The sequence below is a fragment of the Argiope bruennichi genome, chromosome 9 (assembly GCF_947563725.1).
Source record: "Argiope bruennichi chromosome 9, qqArgBrue1.1, whole genome shotgun sequence".
Classification (NCBI taxonomy): Eukaryota; Metazoa; Arthropoda; class Arachnida; order Araneae; family Araneidae; genus Argiope; species Argiope bruennichi.
This window is the reverse complement of record NC_079159.1, coordinates 39813399-39830260: the sequence shown is the minus strand read 5'-3', so window position 1 is coordinate 39830260 and position 16862 is coordinate 39813399. Positions and strand designations below refer to the sequence as shown.

The following is a 16862-nucleotide window of genomic DNA, read 5'->3' as shown; positions in this document are numbered from 1 at the left end:
TGTAATATAACAAAAACCTTAGCCACAGCAACGAGTGGCCGGGTCTGCTAGTATATATTTAAAACAAAACGATTTGAAAGGATAACTCACTTCAGAATTGGAAAGCTGTCTAACAATTTGAAGACAAGAGCCTGATATTGAATCCTCTGGTCTGAGCATAACTTGCATAAGTCTAGGAATATGGCCTAAAGCAGGTATATGGTCCAGCAGAGAAGGCTGTGCTGTTAATAGGCACACCAGAGCTTGTGTTAAAGTTTCAAGGAGTTCATTCTAAATATTGGTAAAATATAAAAGGAATGTTTAATTAGAGTGAACAATATTTTATATTGTTTACAATTTCAGGAAACATAACTGGTATAACAAAGTATATATATATATATATATATATATATATATATATATATATATTATTAGACTTTCTTAACTGCAGAGGTCAGAAAAAGAAATAAACCAAGCAGAATAGATATAACTGCAATTTATCAGATTTGAAATACAAAATGATATATAACATGAATAAAAAGAATTATAATTTTTAATATAAACCAGAAAAAAATAATCACGAAGTTCTTCGATTTATGATGATTTAAAATTTGATATTAAATTTAGTATAGACATTTATTTTTACTGGTCCTTTTATTTTACATCCCACAATATTTTTTTAAAGGAGTATAGAAATAGTTTACTTTGTTATAGAAGGATTCTGTTGTTCTTCAAATTCAAATGATTAATTGACAATCATTAATAGAGCATTAACATAACTTACAACCAAATTCTAAAATATGACATAATATTATTATGTAAAATGTTAAATCTTACATTTACATTATCTTTAGACATCACAGCATTTATTTTATCCAACAATTCAGTAAGAAATTCTTTGGGTTTTCGAAGAACCCATGTTGGATTTTGAATGAAGAGCCGCAAATAAACTCCTGCTACTATAGTTTCCTGGTTTTCTGGAAGACTTAAACATGGTTCATTTGGAGGCTGTAAAAAAATTAATGCATATTGAAATCTGGTCACATATTTCTAACCTAAACTTTAAGATTCAATTCTTCAAAAATATCATTTTATACAAAGTATCAATTTATTTTTTAAATGAATTCTTTTTCACAAACAATAACATAAAACCTCAGAAAATTACAAAAAATATACAAAAAACACCTCAATGCACTTGTTTAAAATTTTAACACATATAACAGGAATATACAATTAATTTTACTATAAATTTAGTGAAATTACTACTTTTTTATAGGAAACTTTCACTTATTGATAGTAAAAAAAGACTAAAAATGAGGAGGCAAAGAAATCATAATTATATGCTTAAAAAAAGTTCAATTCACTACATTGTAATTTTATGAAATAAACTTTTATTCACTCAATTCCTAATTTGGCAACTTTGATTTTCTTGATAAAATTACAATCATAATTAATGCAATATTAAAATATTTTATTCATAATTTACCATAAAAAAGATAAATTCAGAAATAAATAAAATGCCCAATTTGAAAAAAATATTTTAACACATAGAAAACTTTATTTTATTTTTGAAAATAAAATAATTAATTGCAAGAAGAAAATTATAGGAAAGATAAAAGAGATATCACTACTTTCATGACATTTTATTACATAGTTTAAAAAAATTACTAACCTTCCATTGAACTTGAGGATCATCTTTCTGTATTTTATAATGCCTACGTAAAAAGGTATGAAATTAGAATTCAGTAAGATTTCAAAAAAATATAATATTACAATTTTAACAAAAATCAGGAAATTTAACAAATCTTTCAAGCAAATCCATTTTTAATAATTGTTATTCTGAATATTAAAATAAAAATTTTATATCAAAACAAATTTGTGAGGTCGACTGTATTTATTGACAATATAATTATTATATTTCTTTAATTCCCACATTTAGGAAAAGTTCATATAATTCCCAATCTAATATATATTTCTCTAAAATTACAAAAATTAAAACATAATATAATAAAAATTTAAAGTATGCAAAAATAATAAAAATCTAAAGTATTGCACTAGGAATTCTTAAATTTCAGACTGTAAGTGTCATAAAATAAATTAATATAAATAAATTTTGAATATTCATTAGGAAAATTACACTTAACATGCAGAAAAATATACTATGAAATTTTACAATATTTATTAAGTAAATAAGTTTAAATTTTATCTAAATTTCAATTTTGTATCATTTTATTAACATTTTAAACTGCTCATTGTGTACTGTTCTTACTATAACATTGAAAAGAGTTTCTACAGAGACTTTTTGTCACAAATGTTTATTGAATAATTTGTCAATATTTATTTTATTCGCCTATTATCTAATATCTCTGAGGGACAAATCAATGATTCAAAATTTTCTGAGGTTGTAATTTTAAGAAAAGACAGAAATAATAAGACTCTGTTTCTGGTAATAAAAAGGTATCTGGAAAAACGTTTGTAAATCTTGTGAAGTGAGTTATGTATTATGGGCAGATGTTTTTTTTCATTACATTGTTGTTTATTTTAAATAAAATAACAATTGAACTTCACTCTGCAAATGAATCAGACAATTAATATTTGAAAAATTTCTAGTTGTGTCTGCTCTTTTAAATGTTTTATGTCATTATGTTTTCCTAAAAGGTCCATTACAATGTTCAAGTCAAATAAATTTCCATTTCTCCCCTCCCCCTACAAAAAAAATGCAAGATAATTATACAATGAGCAAGAAATTATAATAGTCAATATAAAGCAATTTTTGCATAGCCAAATTTAATGTTTGCATTAGTGTTTTTCAAATAAAAAAAATTATAAACTTCAAAGTATTTTTATTTTAGTAGATTATTTAACTGTAAATATTTTTGGAAAAGTTATTCAAGGGCAATTTCTTTTTTTTTATCATTTTTTTTCTTTAAAATATAATTATTCATACTTTTTCAAGAATTCAGGAAATATATAAAAATTATTTAGATATTACTGTAAATTAATTAGAATATATTAAACACTTACTCATTTGCTAATTTTTGTACAACAGAGCACAAATTTTCACGGGATTCATCATTCCAAATTAATTCTGGATTTTCTTGACAACCTGTACAAATATTATGTTTAAGTTGCGAGTTTCTTAATTAAAGAATATTTGATTAAAATTAAAAAAAGAGAAAAAGTTTATAACAAACCTTCAAACATATGTACAGCCGTTTCAGGAGAATCTTTCATGGCATCAAGAAATAAAGTAGGTAAAAATTTAGATAAAGTAATGCGTAATTTTGGTCCAATCAACTTATCTGAAGTCATTTTTCCTAATAAACCTGCAGTTAATTCTCGGATAGTAGGATTTGTGGCATTGCAAAATAAGTCTAAGAGGTATATCACAGCACCTGGGGAAAGGAAAAAGTCATAAATAAAAATAAAAGATAAACAGAAAATATTTAAATATTTCTTCAAGGAAAGAAATTATATATTATTCATTAAAGGAAATTTAAAATATAGAAGAAAAAATCTCAACTTATTCATCTATTCATGTATCTCCAATGTGCTAATTTAATTTTGAGTTGTTTCTTTTCAAGAAAACAGCATAATAAAATATTTTTCTTCAATTCAAAATTTAAATTAGATAATTCTAACCAGGAACCAATAAATGTTCATATGTTTGCAATTATTCAAAAATGAAATGAAATCTATAAAAGTATAAGCTCAATATAAATAATTATTTCTATAAAAGTTTCAAAAGAAAATGGTAATTAGTTTTAAAAAATTTTGCAGAAATTTTTAGTAATAAATAATAAACTTTAAAATACAATGATTTTTATTTATTATCAAAAGGTATCTTGACATTTTATATTCAAGGAAGCATTAACTGTCTTTTAAAAATGCATGCATATTAAACTAATTAAAAGTAATAATTTTAACTATTTTCTTGTGAAAGAAATCATATCTGCATTGCAATAAATGGTATGAAATATAAATTATTTATAATTATTTTCCATGCAATTACATGTATATTTTTTAAAAAAACACTCCGATTTTTTTAAAATAATAATTTTGCAATTCTTACTTTTTATTCAATAACATTCATAATTGACAGTAGTGTAGATTATTTTAGTTTATCAAAATTTCAAAACTGCAATAATTTGAACTTCTTAAGGATATAAAAATGTCTTAAAAGACAGATGCATAGGAATAAGCTAGAATAAAAATATAAAATATACAAATGAACACAAATAATTTAATAAACATCATTTACCTTTAGTATTAGCATCTTTGACTAGCTTGCCATTTGACATTAAAGGCAAAAGAGTTTCCAATACTGTTGTTTGACCTGTTGAATAAACAGTGTACATACATTTAAAACATTACTGAAATATTTAATAAAACAGAGCAATAATTTGAATCCACAGATCACTTTTTCTTAATTGCAGTTACACATGATTAAAATTTAATGAAAAATTGTTAAGATGTTAAAATGGATATGCATAATTATATAGAATATATAAATGGATAATTATATGGAATACATAATTACATAGAATATATAGGAATTACATAAAATATATAAATGGACATGGACATTTAACAGTATAATTAAAGTTTTTAAATGACATTAAAGAGAATTTTTTATATGATATTCCTTGCATTATAAAACAGTATTTTCCCCTAGAAATTTAAAGTTTTCAGTTTTTTTAATTTATAGACAATACTACTTATAAATAGGTATTTTATATAGTTTGAAGCCATATATTATTATGTAAAATGATTTAAGGATTAATGATGCTTAAGTATAAAATAACAGAAGCTGCAATGATTTATTTACAATTTAACCATTTAAGAAAAACCACAAATTAATTCATTCTACATAGTACATGCATATGACGGCTAAAAATACTTTAATCTTTAAGTGGTCAAATACATCCTAATATATAATGAAATATCTTAAAAATATAAAATATATTCCTTGCATTATATAAACACAGTCGAACTTACTAGCTGAGTTCTTGAAAGAATGAAGAACAAGTAACAGGTAAACAAGGACATCACTAGCAGCTATATCATTTACACATTCTTGATTACTTGTCACGCCAGCTATAACCTAGAGAGATAGTAAAGAGAGTTAGAAGTCATTGATTAAAGTTAAAACATAGTTGCTGCCTTGTACAGAAGTCTTGTAAAAATTCAATAATTTAACTGGGCTGAATTTCTAAAAATCTGAGTGACATTTAACAATAATTTTTTAAAGATACAAAATTTTTTATTATGATAAGTCCAAATAAATAGATGATTCACTCCAATAAAATATTTCACCAAAACAAAAACAATTTAAATTTCAAAGACTAAAAGATGCCATTGAAAAGGAATTATCACATTGACAATATTTAAAAAAAAATAATTTTCCTTGTACGAGACAATAATTTACATATAAATGCTATTAAATGTGTTAGTATAATAATAATTGAAATATAAATCATGCAATGATATTCAAGGTATACATCTTAATGTTTAAAAATATAATTAGAATTTTTATTAAAAATTCAAGGAAAAATATTATTAAAAAAATTTATACATTTAAATACAAATATATAATACTTACATCAATTGCAAGAGCTTGAACTCTTGGGCAATCATCTAACCTAAGAAGACTAAAAAGAAGCTTAAAGTGTCCAATGCATTGCATCTCCACACCTATAAAAATATTTATACAAAAAAATTAATTTAATTAAAGATATTCACAGAAGTTAATGAATTTATGCAAAAAATAAATACATAAATAAAATTTAAAAGACATGAGAAGGAAAATAAAATATTTGCACCTATAAAAACGAATGTATTTACGAAAAAACGTTAAGCAATAAAATGCAATGATTCATTTTTATAACTGGTGTCAATCCCAATTGCACTTATTTTAGCATATTTAACCTATGATTAAAGACTTATGATATGGGGAAAATGTTCATCTTCTACTGGCCAAAGCAACTTGAAAAACTTAAGTGGAACTTGAGACTGAAATCTGATTTAGCTTCAATGTACTGGGTTAAGGTGCCTTCCTGGAGGACTTAGAAGGACATTGGTGAATGTTTAGTTGGAAGGAAAACATTCAAACACTACCATAACGATTTATTTATTCTATTTACATCAGTCTACCAATTTTTTAATAATTCTGGTTAAGAATATAGCTAGAAGAAAAACTCACAATCTTATATTTCCTATTCAGGTTCTTCAGTCATGCTATGGCTTAACCCATCAGGCCATTACCAATTATTATTATTTACAAATTGACTTCACAAAAATAAAAATTAATTATTAGGATAAATTATTGAAATTTAGAAGCATGAACAAATAAAAAGTTTGGACATGCAAATGAAATTTAGATTTCATTTGATGGTTAAGAATATTGAGAGAAATTAATTTTTTAAGGAATCAGAATCTGGAGGCTATTTATATATTTATCAAGCAAATGAATTATTATTTAAATTTATTTGAATTATTATTTTAAATTTAAAAAGAGAAATAAGAAAAAATGCAGTTTATTTTCTAAAAAAAATAATAGGATATGTGAGTAAATAATTCATGAAATACAGATTAAAGCATGAGAATTATTATAATGATTAAAGAATTCAATAAAATATATATTATTATAATTAGATGATAGAAGATTCATAATATACAAGTAAGTCATGACTGAAATTTTGTTAAAATAATATCAATGACAAAGAATTTTTAATTAAAATCATATTTACCAGGATTATTTTTTACAACATTACGAAGAGCTTCCAATGCCATTTCTACACTTTTCAAGCGAGTCTGATTAGTTTCTTGTTTTACACCAGATGATTGTAATGCCATGAGAGAATACAAGTATTGGGCTTGAGAGCTCAAGTAATCTAAGAGTTCCAATGTAAAATATTTGGGATTCTAGGGGAGAAAAACACACACATTAACAAGCGAAGCAAAATTTGAAAAATTTAATAGCAAATAAATAGAAAATGAGCAATGCTGTAGAAAGCATTAAAAAGAAAGGAAGCACATCCCTTTCAATTTGAATACATCAAACTCTTACATCAATATCAAGTATCAATTTTGTGTGTGAGAATGTATTTTAACAATATCCAATGAACAGAATTTAACAATTAGGTTCAAATAATGAAAATTAACAAAGGAGTGACAGATGAAATATATATTCATTTTTCTGTCTGGAAAGCAATATTCTTTATTTGAATAACCGATTCAAAATGAAAATAAATAAATAAAAACATGTTTTAAACACAAAATGCTTTATTCATAAAAATATATCAGTAGAGAACTGCAAAGTATAACAAAGAAAATTGTTCATATCAGCAGAAGAGAACAGAAAAATATTGATTTCTTCTTTATTTTATTAGCACAGTTGAAGAACTCTAAAGCTATAAAAATGACTTTTTCTATTTTTTTTTATATAACAAATTATTGCATGTGGAGTTTAGTACGCATATTACACAATTTTAAGAACAAATATTTCAAATATAACAAGCCATTCTGCACAATGCAGAAAGATACAACTTTAAGTGTTTTGGCAATTTAAATGGTAAACTCAAAATATAGCAATAACTTTTATCTTTAAATCATATTGTTGAAAATTCAGTAAAGAAAATTTGACAAATATTAGAGAAAAAAAAAATGAAAATTTCAAATTTTTACAAGTGCTGAAGCTCCTCAACTGCAATGAGAGAAATTGATATATAAACCATTTGGACATAAGCAAAGTATTTTTCAATCTCACTCACCTCTAATGGAAATGTGGGTTGTTCATTATATACACGTACAAAGATTCCACCAATAATAAGTTCAGAAGCATGTGCAGAGAATTTGAAGTCACTGCCATAGGAAGGATCACATTCACCCTGTTAGGGATAAAAATATGTAGCTTAATTTTAAGAATGTATTTTTACAGAAGCAAGAAATAAACAAATATACTTACAGATCTTATTTTGTCCTTTCGTTGAGTTTTTAAATATTCTGTTAATTCAGCTCGTGTTGCATTGTCCCAAATAAGATATGGATTTTCAGTGTTACTATTCAATATTTTCAAAATCTGGAAATATAAACACATATTAAAGGTATTTTGTTAGATTCATTTTTAATTGCAATCTTTTTAAATAGCTTATGTAACTACATAGAGTTCTTAAAACTTTCTGTCGAAAAACGTTCAAATATAAATTAAATAATAAAATTATAAAAATGCATTTAACAGAACACTGCTTCATTTAAGACTATATTAACTAGAATATTTTTACAAAAATATGAAGAAGAAAGTACTGCTGAATATATTCATTGTTTGGAATTAGATAGATTTGAATTAAATATAGATTCAGAAGAAGAAAAATTCATCAGTACTCATTATGTATCAATTATATTTTAACAAAGAAACAAATGAAACATTTTATAGTATATATTAATTAAACAATTTTCTGAACTGTCTGCAAATCAGATTTATGAAACAAGGTATATATGTCAGTTACTGGACAGAAAATAATATTTATTCCTTACAGAAATATAATTTAGTATGAAAATGAAAAATGTCATGACAATCATATTTATAAACATTCCTGCCACTTTGAAACAGTATGGACTATTGAAAAAAAAACATTTAAAAACTCAAACATTATGTAGATTACATCAAATCTGATATTTTACATTTCAAGGGCAGGAAATTAAACTAGTAATTAGTGCTTTCATACGTCACAATAAATGCTCAATAGAATGGAAAATCAAATTTAAGATCAAATGAACTTGGACATGAAACTTAGCATTTAAATTATTTCTGCTCTACTAATTGATGAAAAAAATGCATAAAAATTTAAAAATATTATAACTTACTTCAGCTGGCTCACAACGACTCAACTGATTAACCAAATATGGTGTCAAAAGAGCAGTCAAAGACATATGTACAGCATCATTCTTTGGAGTTTCATCATCTCCTGTGCCGTAACCACCTAATCTGCTTAGTGCACGTAAACTTAATTTAGCTAGCTGATTTGCAATTTCCTAAAAGAAAAGTTTATGTATTAGTTATCATTTGCCTGCCTAGAAAATGCAATATTTCTATTTTTATTAATGCATTCATGAATATATATATTTTAAAAGTAATTGCATTGTTTTCATAATAGGAAAGATAAAAGTTTTAAAATAATAATAATATATATATTTTTTCAGTTTATTTGACAACATTATAAAAAGTTATATTACTCTCTAATTACATTATGGAAGACAAACAATTTGAATCTATTTGTAATCAAAGGACACAGTAGCTGGTAGATACTATGAATTGTATATGGACAATCCCATTCAAAGTAGAAATGCTTCACATGTGTACAATTAAAATGAGGGATTTGTTAATGTGTATAATCTTTTTAATTTAAATGAGAAACTATAAGAAGAAAAAAAAATTATCTAGTTTAAATCTGACATTATATTTTATTAATGAAAATATAAAAGTTAAGGCATATATTTGCAAAACATTTATTTCTAGATGTTAGAATCAATAAAGTATTTGAGAAATTTGAACTCTAAATAAGCATTTATTCATTTACCTGCTTGTTTGATTCTTCATCCCTCTGTACACCACCTTCTTCGAGTGTGTAATCATAGTTGAATAAGAAAATTAGGAGATGGAAAAGAACACCAGCTTGGTACAGATGAGTCTGAAGTGCATCATTGATGGCTAGAGCACTTACACATTCCACAACTACTGTACACAATTTTGTTAAATGCTGCAAAATAAAAATTTTGTTAATAAAAAAGGAAAAAAAGAATATAATCAACAGAATTTTAATAAGATAATACAAGTGATGTGTGGTTTATCCTTTATATTACATAAAATAATGTAATATAAAGGATAAGCCGCACTTCACTTGGAAGAGAATTCCAACAATTAATGAATAATAATAAATTTTAATTAAAGAATATTATACATGGTGCACATAAATGAATATCCCAACTTTGCAGGATTATTTTTTTAAAAAAAAAAGCTAAACAAAAACAATTAATGGATAATAATAAATTTCAATTAAAATAATATTACACAGGGTGTACATAAATGAATATCCCAACTTTTTAATGCTATAAAAAACAGGGAAAAAAGAATAAAATTTTGTTCATTCGAAAAAAAATAATAACATTTAAAAAAAGTTTAAACACAACACAGATGAAGTGTTCAGAGTGAACCTCTCCAAAAATATAAAGGATATAGAGGTAGTACAACTCATCCCTCATTTAGTTAAGTATATCCAATGAGACGCTTTGAAAGGTTGCAGATATGGGTGTCTTAAGTTTATCAAAGTCAGTTGGTAGCAGTGAAATAAACACCTAGTCTTTCTGTACACTCATAAATGAGTTGTACTCAACCTTCCAATTATTATTTTTAATTTCAGATGAGAAGCAAGAAAAGTTTTTATACTTTCTTTTGCATTCTTTTAATAGTCCTGCAAAATTTGTACATTCTTTTACGTACACTTTGTATAATAACATTAGAAAAAAAAAATGGCAGGATATAAATATTAAATAATCAAGGCAGCAATTAAAAATCAGTTTGTATCTCAAACTTTCATTTTATGGCAAACTAATTCAACATTCCCTATTTCTTTTTATAGAAATTAGCAAATATTGATGCAGTTTGCAATGATTATACTATGGACATATAAAGACATTGACAGTTAGATACATTTTTGGAAAGTTCTCAAAATGTATTAAAATTAAATAAATGAAAATGTTTTCATATGAAAAAAATTCTTAAAATGTCATGAGCATAACTTTTTTTAAGATAACTATAAGATAGTTATCTTAATAATTTGTTATAAAACTTCTGAAATTAAACAAAGACAAAAAAAAATAACCAATGGAAAAAATTATAAAATGTACATCTACAGATAATACATAAAATATTCTCATATTAAACCATATAAGAAAGAAATTCTTACATCAAAGTATAAGATTCTGCACAAATCTCTAATCATATCCGGCATTTCTATCATACGTTCTCGGCAACCTCTGAACTGAGCAGCAACAGCAAAACAACGTGATATGTGAACACACACTTGAACTGAAAGATCTTCAGTTTTAGATGACTTACTTAACACTCCAACACAGCGAGAAAATGCTTCTTGTAGAGCCTGCAATTATAACAAGAATATACCTTTTTAATATTCTTAAATGCAAATTCTATAAGTATTTAAAGTTTTCATAAAGCATAAGATACAGAAAAAAGATTTGATTCTCCAAATATACAAATAAAAAATACAAATAATACTTATATACTCCAATTAATTTTTGTATATCCAATAATATTTGTATATTCTCCAAATATACAAATAATATTTAAAATAATCACATGAGAACCATATTATTTAGGTAAAATGGATTACATATTATTTTTAAAAGGTTGAACTCTGCTCTTGGTAAAAATGAAAATTTATAAAAAACTTAAATCTATTGCAAAATCAAAAATAAAACTTTTTTAATGAATTTATTAGACATCTGATTGCAATGTAATGGAAAAGATAATAAAAAAATATTATATATAAAGAGAGAGACAGATTAAAGATATTAATAGGTTGAACTAAATAGTTAATATTTATATAGACCATATAATTTAATTATATTTGGCATCTTTAAGTCATAAAAATATGTTTAAATCATACTATCAAAACAATATCATCAGCTGAATCTTTAATTTTTAGGTGATAAGAGATTAAAATAATTTTTGGATAACCAAATGGCATCATGATGATGACATAGCTAAACAAAAACAGGATCTCTTTTTAAATCACTTTGACCAATTTTTGAAGACTGAAAAGATGGAAACCACTCATTGGAATTTTAAAGCCAATGATTCATTATAATGACAAAAATGGTATTATTAAATTATGCTTTAGTCAGGTTTGAGAATCTGTTATATGGTTTTACAGCTATTTATTTCTAATAGTCAGATAGCATAATTTCAAAATGAAATATAAAACAAATAAAGCAAGCATTAAATAGTGTAGAAAATAAAAACTAATCAAAAAATTATTTTTGATATAATACATTGTGTGTAGCTGAAAATTTTAAGTTTCTGTGATAACAAACAAACATAAGTCCTCTTTGATTAAACAGATTACAACAGTCTGAAATTATAGAATATTTCTTTTTCAAAAGCATACTGTATATTATCGCAGAAGCAGTTTTTGTATATAATGTTATCTGACAAGCCTATAACTTATTTTTCATTGAAAATGTTCAATGAAAAAATAAATTCCTTACTAAACTATAAAAATTATATATTAGTTTAAATATCATTAATATGTACTCAATTATTGTATCCAATAAAGTATCACATCCAAGAATTTACTTTTGAGATTATTTTACAAAGTTTAAAATCATTCCATCATAAATATTTAAAACTATTACTACATTTGAATTATAAAATGTAACACAAAATCATTTTCAGATTTAATGAAGCTTTCAATGCAATTATAAAGCAAGAAGAAGAAGAAGAAGAAAATTTAATACAGCAGTTACAAATGATTATAAAAAAAAGAGAGGACTGCGAGAACAAAATCTGCATCAATTCCACATTCATTCATAGTATAAAAAGTAACATTTTAAAATATTCAGAGGGAATATGTACTCAATTCGTGATAGATTATCACAAAACATTAAATGACAAATAAAAATTAACTGAAAATTGCTAAATTGTATACTAACTTCTAGACCTCCCTCTCTACGAAGTTCCTCAGCATTTAATGCTGAACAATTAACAGTATGATATGCAGTTTCTGCTGCAGCAGCAAGGAGAGGTGCTGATTTGGAGAACAACTGAGAATCATTCGTTTCCATTCGAATAGTTTTTACCAGCATTGGGTAGCCAGAATACTTATATGGATGCAATTCTAAAATATAAAGAAACTTAGTACTTATAAGACATAAAAAGTAAACAAAATTTATTATAAAATAAAATATTTTATTCAGTTTATATAAATTAAATAAAAGCTTCAATTATAAATCTAAAAAGTAATATTTCTTTGAACAAACAGAAAATATTACATACTTATTGAAAAAAATGACTTGGTTTATGGAATAGTTGATTTGTAAAAATGAGGTAAATATGACAATGCTTTACGATCAAAATTTTTTAGGGTTGATTTATAAATTCATATTTGAAAACTGATTTGGAGATTATTTAAAACTATTAATTACATTAGCTGAATAATATAAATTTACTCTGAGCAATCTTTATAAGATCATTTTTTTTTTTCCTAAAAAAAGGACTATCTCTCAGAGTACTTTCTGCTTTCAAACCTTATCTAACCATCAACTCCAGCAAAATCTTTCTCCCAAATATAAAATATTCAATTTATACAATTTTTCACCAAAACTCCCATTCTCAGATTCAAATCATAACTTTCTACTCAACTAAAAAGTGTTACATATGACTTGAATTAAAATTTTAGAATTTCATAAATTTAAGAATTTTTAGACATAAGTAGTTTATATAAGGACAATAAAAAAAATAATCACCTTCTTTATGACGACTAAAAAGAATAGTCTGTGCTTTGAGTATCAATACCACATTGTGTGGATCAGGACCTTCACATTGTCGAGATGATTTACTACACAGAAATTCATAAGCTTTGTTCACATTTTCAAATATTTCCTGCAATCAGAAAACATATCTGCTGAGCAAAGGAAAGCATCACAACTGCTCAATATTATGCTATTCAGAAGTTTTAATTAAGATGCTATTTTATCACCCAAGATGCATATAAAATTGTACATTTGATTAGGAAGATATTTTTGTGTTATTTTTCATAACTTCATATTATCTTTTCAAAATCTAAGAATTATCAGAAACATTATTTTCACATAATCATGCATGCATGTAAAATTAACCCCAATTTTTACAAACAATAAAAAAGAATTTGTGTATTTCTCATTCTCTTGTGTGCTGTCATTCTTCAGGGCAGACTTTTTGACCTATAGTTAACCTGAATTAGGTACAAATATACTTTGAAGAATGAAAATGTGCATCGCAGAACAATATTTTTAAATTTTAATTACTATTTAAGTTTGTTACTTATTAAGCCAGATTTTTTGTTTTACTGTATTAACTTTTAAAAATATTACACAACATTTTTTTAACTATTTTAAAATTTAAAAATTATTGTAATAATGATATCAATTTTATTTTTGTGTTTTTTCTTAATTCTTAACAATTTTTAAAAGTATTTTTTTTCTTATATAATTTTTGAACAATATGTTTTGTTGTTGCAGCGAAACTCTTAAATTGTTTTCATTGTTTGTTAGTTTTTCAAATATTTCATTACCCAATATTTCTCCATAGTTGAAAGCAAAAAATTTTGTTAAATATTTGTGCAGCTCATGTAAGAAATAAGAAAATGAAGTTGCAGCACTGAAAAAGTTAAAAAGAAGATCTGGACAGCTGATATTTAATAGCATTATGATGTCATGGGGCTTTAGATGATTGATTTACACAATATAACAATAAGGCAATTAAAATAACTTGTCTCTAATATTGCAATTTGATGTTTAAAAATACTTTTTGTAGTAAGTCATGAATATTAATATTATACATACGTTATTGGAAATTACACAAAATTAATATTCCCAAAAAATCAGTTGATTAGCAAAGGCAGCTAGGTCAATAATAAAATGCATGACTTTTCAGAAAAAAAACTATAGATAGAACAATTAAAATCAGAATTGAGAATGATAACAATGAGCCTCAAAAATTCCAAGGCAGGAGGATCAAATTTCATCAGTATAGTAAAATACTTTAATCTCTTTTGGAATTAAAAAGCACTTAAGAAATTATACATACAGATTACAGAATTTGGAAATTTGCAATTCACTTTTAAATAATTTAAAATGTCCCTTTAGTTTTAAAAAAAATATGATAAAACTGTAATTCACAAATATCAGACATTGCAAACCAAGGCATCCATCAAAGAGATCCCCAATTCTCTTTTCTAAAACGCTAAATTTTGTTCTTGCTTGCTTAGATTAACAGCTAAATTGTTTCAAACATGTGGTAAATATGGGAGGAGGGGGGAGAGCCCATCAAATTTTAAGCAAACAAGAGGAATAAAATGCTATTCATGGTTTGAATAAAAGTGATTTAAAAAAATTTACTAAATATAATTTTAAAAAATTGTAACAGGTTCAACAAAAATACATCAAAATTAAAAACAAAACTAATTTAATATTTGGACACATAGCAATAATCCTAAAAGGTTCTCAATCAATTGTGAGAATTTAAATAAATAGGATTAAGAAAACTGATTCGTAAAAATCTTCATAAATGCTAAATTTTTTTTAAAGCTATGATAAGGAATTGCATGTGTCTAATACTTTGTCTATGTTAATTTGTGAAAAAGATGTATCCAGTAGTTATAAACAGACCAGGAATATATATATATATATATATATATATATATATATAGTAAGGAAGAAAATCTAAGTTGAATTTGTAGATGGGGTGGAAATAATGGAGGATTGAAATTTTATTTCTCTATACTTTTATTAAAATTAAAGGTAGAAATCTGAAACAGGAGACAGATTATCACATAACCAAAATGGATAATTTTTCAAAAGTTTCTCAACAACTGTGATAGTTCAGAAGTTAATGGCTGAAAAGCGACAATTTTTTTAAACACCAATAAACTTTATGATTGAAAATTTAGACATCTCTTAGGAAAACACTCATCAAATGCATTTTCTTTCAATCTTTTTTCTCTTCATACCTCTAGTTCTTATAAAAAATCGAGAAGGGAATTGAAGGGGGAGGGGAAGATTCCCTACATCTCCAGAAAGTCTACTTTCATCTAGCTTTCAAAAGGATATCTTTCTATTTTGGTTTATTAAATAAATACTCCAATTTGCAGCAATATATTAGTTATATTTGAAAGCAGGTCTTTAGTTAAAACTTTTAGTCATATTAATACAAAGAGAATTGATCTATAATATGCTTCCGGCCTAATATTTAGTGAATCTTTAAAACAAATGTATCTGACTCCTATGGCCTATAAAGCCTAGATATTGCAACCAAGGTGGTAATTTTTTAGGAATATTTTTCTAGTTTCTTGATTCTAAAATGTTTGCAAATACCTTAGAATTAGTGAATTCTTTAGATTGAAAACAATATTATGTCCCTAGACTGAAATCCTAGATTTAGAAATTTTTGTTGTTGTCAATGTACACCCATTTAAAATTCCAGAAAATCTCTGGCAGAGAATCATAATGTCATTTGCTTAGTAATAAAAAAAAGTAAAACTTTAATAAATAATTTCCATTAAAATGTTATATTAAATGCACTAATTGTTAACTGCCAAAAATTTTGAAGGGCAAATCTCTTTTTGTGTATTTCTCTAAACTATTAGGAAGTTTAAAATTTAACTGGAAGCATATCAATTACAAATCCATTTCAGTATTTAATTTTTGTAAGTATAGTACATTTGGATAAAAGATCTTATAAATATAAAACTTACATGCAAGTATAAGGTGATCTTATTTGAAACAGAAGAAAATTATACCACAGAAAGCTAAATTAAACAGTGAATGGTAACTAGACTTAAAACAGTTAATTAAGTTTCTTATTTGTATTAATTATAATAATACAGTTATTCAGAGTATTTTAATATTTATTCCATCTAGGGATTGCAATACCGGTACTTTGAGCCATTTGTACAATTTTGTAATACCGGTATACACAAGTTTAAATACCGTTTTTTCGGTATTTGCTGGAAATTTTTTTGACTCCTAACAGTACTCCTAATGATGGAACCATTTTTGAAACTGAGAAATCCAACCCAAAAAGCAATAATCAACTTTAATCTGAAAAT

At 25.0% G+C, this 16862-nt stretch overlaps 1 protein-coding gene across 2 annotated transcripts in view; it reads right to left on the bottom strand.

The window, feature by feature from the left end:
* The window catches only part of LOC129983730 (dnaJ homolog subfamily C member 13-like), a 67140-nt gene that overhangs the window by 11789 nt on the left and 38489 nt on the right, over positions 1–16862 (bottom strand). For both annotated transcript variants that reach the window (XM_056093328.1, XM_056093329.1), the window contains 16 exons: positions 13522–13657; positions 12709–12893; positions 10944–11135; positions 9558–9737; positions 8845–9012; positions 7946–8059; positions 7752–7868; positions 6729–6903; positions 5582–5673; positions 4978–5083; positions 4241–4315; positions 3174–3374; positions 3004–3085; positions 1652–1694; positions 817–987; positions 91–270 (listed from right to left, as the gene is read on the bottom strand). In XM_056093328.1, coding sequence (XP_055949303.1) covers positions 91–270; positions 817–987; positions 1652–1694; positions 3004–3085; positions 3174–3374; positions 4241–4315; positions 4978–5083; positions 5582–5673; positions 6729–6903; positions 7752–7868; positions 7946–8059; positions 8845–9012; positions 9558–9737; positions 10944–11135; positions 12709–12893; positions 13522–13657 — 2217 coding nt within the window. The remainder of the gene's footprint in view (positions 1–90; positions 271–816; positions 988–1651; positions 1695–3003; positions 3086–3173; positions 3375–4240; positions 4316–4977; positions 5084–5581; positions 5674–6728; positions 6904–7751; positions 7869–7945; positions 8060–8844; positions 9013–9557; positions 9738–10943; positions 11136–12708; positions 12894–13521; positions 13658–16862) is intronic.